The sequence below is a fragment of the Triticum aestivum genome, chromosome 3A (assembly GCF_018294505.1).
Source record: "Triticum aestivum cultivar Chinese Spring chromosome 3A, IWGSC CS RefSeq v2.1, whole genome shotgun sequence".
In the NCBI taxonomy this organism is placed as follows: domain Eukaryota; kingdom Viridiplantae; phylum Streptophyta; class Magnoliopsida; order Poales; family Poaceae; genus Triticum; species Triticum aestivum.
Window position 1 is genome coordinate 727,061,771 of NC_057800.1, and position 9,467 is coordinate 727,071,237.

At 43.8% G+C, this 9,467-nt stretch overlaps 1 protein-coding gene across 1 annotated transcript; it reads left to right on the plus strand.

Moving 5' to 3' along the window:
• Positions 1–7,763: 7,763 nt before the first annotated feature.
• On the plus strand, positions 7,764–8,700 carry LOC123063532 (polyubiquitin 11-like). Its single transcript, XM_044487341.1, has one exon. It carries the CDS (start codon positions 7,876–7,878, stop codon positions 8,431–8,433), a length of 558 nt encoding a protein of 185 aa, XP_044343276.1. The 5' UTR covers positions 7,764–7,875; the 3' UTR covers positions 8,434–8,700.
• Positions 8,701–9,467: the final 767 nt, after the last annotated feature.

Genomic DNA, 9,467 nt, shown 5'->3' on the forward strand with positions numbered 1-9,467 from the left:
ATCCATCATCGATCTCACATCCACCGGCACCATGAAGGTTCCGGACTCTGACAAGGAAGAGTAGGCCATGGGAGACGGCGGTGCCTTGAGTCCCGTGAGCCGGTCTGTGTCCCATGTCATACGCTCTATCTCACTGGTGACCGGACCAACACTTTGAGGGGCGCAACCCGACGCTGGACATGGGCACGGCGGAGCCGGACGAGCTCCGCTTAGAGTAGGTTTTGCATTGCATGTAACAATATGGATTTGATAATTTGAAAAAATATTTGTGGTTATGGAATCGATTTTTTGTCCGATCAGTGCCCGTGAACACAAAAATAAATAAAAGAAGAAATCAAGGAAAATAGAAGGAGGAAAAAAGAAAATAGAAGAAGAAATAAAAGCAAAGATACAAAAATAGAAGAAGGATCCTAACACGGACACGTACACTTAGCTAGCTATCTTACCAAACTTCGGTACTAATTCCCAGCCTAACACGGACAACCTTACACAAGTACACTACACGCCGTAATATAAGACGTTTTTTAACATTAGACTAGTGTCAAAAAATGTTTTATATTATGAGACGGAGGGAGTTGCTTATAAGAAAGCAAAGAAAATAAGATAGGAGCTAGCTTACCAAACTTGGATGTGCAAGCAACTTTGCGGAGAGCTCGGCAAAGGGTCCACGCCGTTAGTTGCATGGCGACAGTGTCAGGCGTGTAAGTGTCTCTACCCTCAAACAGAGGGCCGCGTTGGTTTATATTGCATCGGAGAGACCCATCTCTCGTTGGTTACAGGAGGCGGCAGCCAAAGCTAACCGAGAGAGATTTTACAGGAGAAATAGAGAGATAAAGAGAAATAAACAACAAGACCTCCTATTTGCTAATTACTCCTGTTACATGAGCTTGGCGCACAAGGATACAATACTAGACGGGACATATAATATGGTTAACACCTTTCCTTAATCACAACGCTTGAATTTTTAAGAAGTATTGTAGGTAAAGCCTTTGTGAAGCCATCAGCAACTTGATCCTTCGAATGCACAAAGCAAATTTCTAACTCTTTGTGGTGTTGTGGTTCGCCCGCCCTTGCCCACCTATTTATAGTGATGACAGCTCCAACCGATTGGCCGATCTTGCCGTTCGTGCACGTCCTTGCAGAAGGGTTGTTGCCATCCTTGCCGTCCGTGCCTGTCCTAGACCTTTTTGGGTCTCTCTTGAGAGGTGGACTCATATTTGTATTTCCAATTGGAACGATAGCCAGCTCATTCCCCTCGGATTCCGTTTAGACAAGTTATTTATGAGTGTGTTTTTCTATAGCCCGAGCTCCCTGGTACCCACTATCTTCACCATTCAGACTGTGGGAAGATGCACGAGGATATATGCAAGCTTTGAAAATGTGCAGCCGTGTCAGGGGAATCTTAAGCTTCATACACTCATATGCGACCTGCAAAAGTCTGGCATCCATGGCAGATCATGCTGCAGTGCTACTGTAGCCACGTTCTCTCCCATTCTCATAAACTTTGTTTGCTCTTTCTTTTTTCCCTCACCTATCACCCATCACATGCGAAAAGAACATGAGAGAAAGTACGCAAGAACAGTGCCTCGTCTCTGAATGTGCATGCAGTTTATTTATGAAAAAGACTAAATTTTTTCCAGAAAAGCCTTTGCACGTGGCAACTCTGACTCACTTGGTTTGACTTTTGCGCCAATTTTTTCAAACTATTGCATCCTGCATACTCTCTCTCCTCTTCTTATATTCTCTCTAATTGTTGATTGTAGTTCGCTGCGCTGTGGAGGAAGAGAGAGACGAGGCACTGAGTTTGCATGTGATGGGTGAAAAGGTGAACAGTGAATAATGAGCTGCATCCTGCATGTGACCAGTGAGCTGCGTATGACACTGCAATGTTCTGATGATGATCCTCTTTTGCACACATCTCAATAGCGCGACGAACGGCATAGATAAAGGATACCGTGTAGGATACCGTGTAGGACGAGTTACGGAAGAACTTTACCTTTATTTATAATATCTATTTTTATCTACATCATGGAAATCTGCTTTTACATTTTTCTAAAAAAAACATTGTGCACAGACAATGGTAATTGGGCCAAGAGGCTACCAAAGGGCCTGTACACTTTTGGGTTCGCGCGGGGGCCTTGACCGCAACGAACATCTGGCAGGCCTCCACCCTCCTCATCGTGCGTGCGTACCATTCGTTGGTGCTGGGTTCCCCAGAAATCTGGCATTCGGTTGTTATCCGGGTCCTGGATAAAATCCTGCCATACCATGGCCTAAACCCTAACCCATCTTCATTTCCGACCTCCCTCCCTCCCTCCCTCCCTGTGCATTGGGCAGGGGCTCTCCTCTCCGGCGCCGGCGGAAGCAAGAACACACAACGCCCTCTGATTGATTGATCAAGCAGGTCCTCTTTCTTTGCCTATCTCTACGTACTACTATACTGATCTGTTCCTCATTTTTCTCTTCTTGCCGAAGAAACTCTTCATCTAGAGAACGTACGTACGCTAGATATATAAGAAAGCTCTTTTTTTTTGAATTTTAGTTTTTGTGTAGATAGAGAACAGAGATAGTCGTCCAAACCCTAACTGTTGTCACTAGATTACTCATCTTGCTCCTACTTTCCGTATGAAGTGTTGACATCGTTTTTCTTGTTTGTCTAAATAAAAGCTGTACAGAAGCATGCATGTGTTGTTAATTAGAGTTACTAGGCCGGAAATCATATATTCTAATTCTTTTTTCTTCCATTATTAAGATTGATCCACTGTAGCTAGCTTCTGTTTGTAATTAATCTTAATCTTGTTGGTCTGATGTCAGTTCTGTTCCGGAAAGTGTTAGTCATTTAACTGACTCATCAGTATACATAAACTGAATGAACAATAATGCACATATACACTTTTAATGATTGCCGAAGACTTGACTCTGCTGGCTAGCTAGCACATCAAAAAAGCCTTTGCATACTATGCTTTTCAGAAAACTATGCTTAGTTAGCGTGACACCTTATTCTCTACGTACTTATGCAGTAAATTTTCTCTTCTTGGTTCTACTCTTTTTAGAAAATGGCCTCTTAATTAGTTGCTACTAATACATGTCGGAATTAACTGTTGATATGTTTTTGCGCATTGCCGTTCTTCCATAACCTGTCTAAATAAATTGTCTAAAGTTTGGTCATGGATGTTCGGTTTGGTCATTCATTCAGGATGCACATCTATGTTAAGAACCCGACTGGCAGGACGATCTGCCTCAAGGTCCATGCATCGGACACCTTGTACAGCGTCAAGGCCAAGATCCAAGAGCAGTACAGCCTCGTATGATAAGCGGGGAGTATTCTCGGTCAGGTCAGCGTATAGGATGATCACTGCAGTAAAGACACAGCGTGAAGACTGGCTTGAGCGCCGTTCCGGCCACTCCAACATAGCAGCTGAAAAGAAGTCATGGACTGAGCTGTGGAAAGTAAAAATTCCGTCAAAGGTTCGAGTCTTTGTTTGAAGGCTAGCTCATACTTCACTCCCTACTGGATCCGTTCGATGCTCAAGGAATATGTCCACTACTGATGCATGCTCAGTTTGCGGGGCGTCGGACGATACATGGCGTCACTCTCTAATCAACTGCCGCATGGCAAGGTGTACATGGGCGTTAGGAGATGAGGAGCTCCTGGAGCATGTAATATCAAACAACACCGACGATGCTCGGTTATGGCTTTTCTGGTTATTCGAGTCAACAACACAGCAGGATCTTGCACGGGTTTTGGTGACCTTGTGGGCAATTTGGTGGGCTCGACGGAGGGCCATACATGACAATGAGTTCCAAAGCCCGATTTCTACGTGGTGTTTCATCAATAGGTATCTTCAAGACCTGAAAATTGCTTCTGCTAGACAACCGCATGAACCGACAGCATAACCGGCACGGCGTACACGGAGGTGGATTCCACCAGCAGGTACAGCTGTGAAGTTAAATACGGATGGCGGCCTGTCCCGCCAAGGTGATCGAGGTGCAGCGGGGGTTGTATGCAGAGATCATACCGGACGGTATCTTGGTGCTTCTGTTACAGTCTATGATGGTCTTGTGGATACTGCATCATTGGAGGCACATGCGGTTAATGAATCCTTGGCGTTAGCTAAAGACCTACACATCCAAAGCCTGGTTATTGCTTCAGATTATCTTAAGGTGGTGACGAGTATCAACAAGGGAGCAGCCACTGTTTACGCAACGGTGATCAGTGAAATTAAGCATCGGAGCAGCGACTTCAGGGATGTTTGTTTCAAGTTTGAGTATAGAGAATGTAATTCCGAAGCTCATGATTTAGTTAAGGCAGCTGTATCACTGCCAGTAGGTCGCCACATGTGGCTAGGGTGCTTACCAGACATTATTTGTATTCCAAACGTCATTGAGTTCTAATAAAGTCCCTAGTTCACCTAAAAAAAGTTGATCATTAAAGATTTTAGTTCCCTCAAAAAAAAAAAAACGTTCGCGCTGAGAGGGGGTCTCGTGCGTGCGTACCATTCTGGGTTCCCCAGAAATCTGGCATTCGGTTGTTATCCGGGTCCTGGATAAAATCCTGCCAGCCTAAACCCTAACCCATCTTTATTTCCGATCTCCCTCTCTCACTCCCTCCCTGCGCATTGGGCAGGGGCTCTCCTCTCCGGCGCCGGCGGAAGCAAGAACACACAACGCCCTCTGATTGATTGATCAAGCAGGTCCTCTTTCTTTGCCTATCTCTACGTACTACTATACTGATCTGTTCATCATTTTTCTCTTCTTGCCGAAGAAACTCTTCATCTAGAGAACGTACGTACGCTAGATATACAAGAAAGCTCTTCTTTTTTTGAATTTTAGTTTTTGTGTAGATAGATGACAGAGATAGTCGTCCAAACCCTAACTGCTGTCACTAGATTACTCATCTTGCTCCTACTTTCCGATGAAGTGTTGACATCGTTTTTCTTGTTTGTCTAAATAAAAGCTGTACAGAAGCATGCATCTGTTGTTAATTTGAGTTACTAGGGGCCGGAAATCATATATTCTAATTCTTTCTTCTTCCATTAAGATTGATCCACTGTAGCTAGCTTCTGTTTGTAATTAATCTTAATCTTGTTGGTCTGATGTCAGTTCTGTTCCGGAAAGTGTTAGTCATTTAACTGACTCCTCAGTATACATAAACTGAATGAACAATAATTCACATATACAATTTTAATGATTTCGGAAGACTTGACTCTGCTGGCTAGCTAGCACATCAAAAAAGCCTTTGCATACTATGCTTTTCAGAAAACTATGCTTAATTAGCGTGACACCTTATTCTCTACATACTTATGCAGTAAGTTTTCTATTCTTGCTTCTACTCTTTTTAGAAAATGGCCTCTTAGTTGCTACTAATACATGTCGGAATTAACTGTTGATATGTTTTTGCGCATTGCCGTTCTTCCATAACCTGTCTAAATAAATTGTCTAAAGTTTGGTCATGTATGTTTGGTTTGGTCATTCATTCAGGATGCACATCTATGTTAAGAACCCGACTGGCAGGACGATCTGCCTCAAGGTCCATGCATCGGACACCTTGTACAGCGTCAAGGCCAAGATCCAAGAGCAGTACAGCCTCGTATGATAAGCGGGGAGTATTCTCGGTCAGGTCAGCGTATAGGATGATCACTGCAGTAAAGACACAGCGTGAAGACTGGCTTGAGCGCCGTTCCGGCCACTCCAACATAGCAGCTGAAAAGAAGTCATGGACTGAGCTGTGGAAAGTAAAAATTCCGTCAAAGGTTCGAGTCTTTGTTTGAAGGCTAGCTCATACTTCACTCCCTACTGGATCCGTTCGATGCTCAAGGAATATGTCCACTACTGATGCATGCTCAGTTTGCGGGGCGTCGGACGATACATGGCGTCACTCTCTAATCAACTGCCGCATGGCAAGGTGTACATGGGCGTTAGGAGATGAGGAGCTCCTGGAGCATGTAATATCAAACAACACCGACGATGCTCGGTTATGGCTTTTCTGGTTATTCGAGTCAACAACACAGCAGGATCTTGCACGGGTTTTGGTGACCTTGTGGGCAATTTGGTGGGCTCGACGGAGGGCCATACATGACAATGAGTTCCAAAGCCCGATTTCTACGTGGTGTTTCATCAATAGGTATCTTCAAGACCTGAAAATTGCTTCTGCTAGACAACCGCATGAACCGACAGCATAACCGGCACGGCGTACACGGAGGTGGATTCCACCAGCAGGTACAGCTGTGAAGTTAAATACGGATGGCGGCCTGTCCCGCCAAGGTGATCGAGGTGCAGCGGGGGTTGTATGCAGAGATCATACCGGACGGTATCTTGGTGCTTCTGTTACAGTCTATGATGGTCTTGTGGATACTGCATCATTGGAGGCACATGCGGTTAATGAATCCTTGGCGTTAGCTAAAGACCTACACATCCAAAGCCTGGTTATTGCTTCAGATTATCTTAAGGTGGTGACGAGTATCAACAAGGGAGCAGCCACTGTTTACGCAACGGTGATCAGTGAAATTAAGCATCGGAGCAGCGACTTCAGGGATGTTTGTTTCAAGTTTGAGTATAGAGAATGTAATTTCGAAGCTCATGATTTAGTTAAGGCAGCTGTATCACTGCCAGTAGGTCGCCACATGTGGCTAGGGTGCTTACCAGACATTATTTGTATTCCAAACGTCATTGAGTTCTAATAAAGTCCCTAGTTCACCTAAAAAAAGTTGATCATTAAAGATTTTAGTTCCCTCAAAAAAAAAAACGTTCGCGCTGAGAGGGGGTCTCGTGCGTGCGTACCATTCTGGGTTCCCCAGAAATCTGGCATTCGGTTGTTATCCGGGTCCTGGATAAAATCCTGCCAGCCTAAACCCTAACCCATCTTTATTTCCGATCTCCCTCTCTCACTCCCTCCCTGCGCATTGGGCAGGGGCTCTCCTCTCCGGCGCCGGCGGAAGCAAGAACACACAACGCCCTCTGATTGATTGATCAAGCAGGTCCTCTTTCTTTGCCTATCTCTACGTACTACTATACTGATCTGTTCATCATTTTTCTCTTCTTGCCGAAGAAACTCTTCATCTAGAGAACGTACGTACGCTAGATATACAAGAAAGCTCTTCTTTTTTTGAATTTTAGTTTTTGTGTAGATAGATGACAGAGATAGTCGTCCAAACCCTAACTGCTGTCACTAGATTACTCATCTTGCTCCTACTTTCCGATGAAGTGTTGACATCGTTTTTCTTGTTTGTCTAAATAAAAGCTGTACAGAAGCATGCATCTGTTGTTAATTTGAGTTACTAGGGGCCGGAAATCATATATTCTAATTCTTTCTTCTTCCATTAAGATTGATCCACTGTAGCTAGCTTCTGTTTGTAATTAATCTTAATCTTGTTGGTCTGATGTCAGTTCTGTTCCGGAAAGTGTTAGTCATTTAACTGACTCCTCAGTATACATAAACTGAATGAACAATAATTCACATATACAATTTTAATGATTTCGGAAGACTTGACTCTGCTGGCTAGCTAGCACATCAAAAAAGCCTTTGCATACTATGCTTTTCAGAAAACTATGCTTAATTAGCGTGACACCTTATTCTCTACATACTTATGCAGTAAGTTTTCTATTCTTGCTTCTACTCTTTTTAGAAAATGGCCTCTTAGTTGCTACTAATACATGTCGGAATTAACTGTTGATATGTTTTTGCGCATTGCCGTTCTTCCATAACCTGTCTAAATAAATTGTCTAAAGTTTGGTCATGTATGTTTGGTTTGGTCATTCATTCAGGATGCACATCTATGTTAAGAACCCGACTGGCAGGACGATCTGCCTCAAGGTCCATGCATCGGACACCTTGTACAGCGTCAAGGCCAAGATCCAAGAGCAGTACAGCCTCGTATGATAAGCGGGGAGAAGCTACAGGACAACCTCACGCTGGCCGATTATGACATCAAGCATGAATCCAGGATAGACCTCCAGGAGAAGATGCAGATCTTTGTGAGGGAGACACAGACGGGTAGGACCATCCCTCTCGAGGTCGACAGCCTCGACACCATAGGCACCGTCAAGACAAAGATCCACTACATGGAGGGCTTCCCCACAAACCTGCAGTGCCTCATCTTTAAAGGCAAGCAGCTCGAGGACGATGAGCGCACGTTGGCCGAGCACAATATACACAAGGATTCCACGATCCTTCTCGTCCTCCACCCACGCCCCAGAGGTGGGATGATCATCTTCGTGAAGATGTTGATAGGGAAGACCCTCACTTTCGAGGTTGAGAGCTCAGACACTGTCGAGAGTGTCAAGGTGAAGATGTACCAGAAGGAAGGTATTCCTCCGATACAAACACGCCTCATCTTCGCCGGCAAAGAGCTGGACGACAAGCGCACCCTGGCGGAGTACAAGATTCAGAAGGAGGATACCCTTCATCATCTGCTCTGCCTTTGTGGTTGTTGATCGAGATGCATGGCTATTCTGGAACGACCAGTTTTATTTTGCTGCACTATAGTCTTGTTTCTCTCCTTCCATATTCCATTAGTGGTGATTTATCAGTATGCACCACTATCACTCAGTATGTCAGGTCTTTCTGGTTCCCTTCTACAGTAGTAGTGATGTGGTGTTTTATCAGCAAAACTACTTATCATTTGTATGAATGCGTCACCTCTTGCAGCCTTTGCAAGCAGCAGACACACTACAAAGTACCCGTAGTGAACGACATTACCTTTGCTCACGCGCTCGTGTGGCCAAGTGCTACAACTTGTTCTGTATAGATAGACAAGGCATTTGCCTGTGATGATGATAAATGCAGTATAAATAGTGTTCCTTTAGGTAATTCGTAAAAGAATGCCGGCTTTTGGTTAAAGTTATAGTTTCATTTCTGTATGATTTATTAGAGAGTTCATCTATTGAAATCAAATTAATTACATGCAAATTGAAAATTCATATATGAGTCCATATGACCTTTCGAATTTAGTATCGCGGATAGAGGGGGGCGCCTGAGGAAACACATGTATATGCCAAATCTATGTGCATCGTCAGTGTACATGCAAGCCAGGGAGCAAAGTAGCAAACCACCCGATACTTTTTTTTTGGGGGGAAATCCTCCTTTTCAAAAAAAAAGAGAAGAAATTGCGGGTGAGAAACTTTAGCAGCTATGGCTGAAAGGCAAAATATTAAAATCATTAAACTACACGTGAAGGGCGGCCAACTAGCTATGCCACATGACGCAAGCTAGTTGGCCGTGGTGAGAAATCTTTTGCAATTTCTTTTAGATGAAGGCGTGGATTATTTTTTAAATATATATTTTTAGATGGAGATGAGGACCTCTAGTACTTTTTAAATGGAGGGTTATACAAAGTGGCACTCGCTGGTAGGCTGGTGTGGTAATTTTTCTTTTTTACCTCTTTTTCAGATGATGAGGATTTTTCTTGAGATGTTTTTTTAGACGAAGGCGAGGACTTTATGTATTTTTTAAAAATGGAAACGTGTGC

Coding starts and splice junctions, on each gene's coding strand:
- LOC123063532 (XM_044487341.1), top strand. CDS start 7,876: ATGATAAGCGGGGAGAAGCTACAGGACAACCTCACGCTGGCCGATTAT.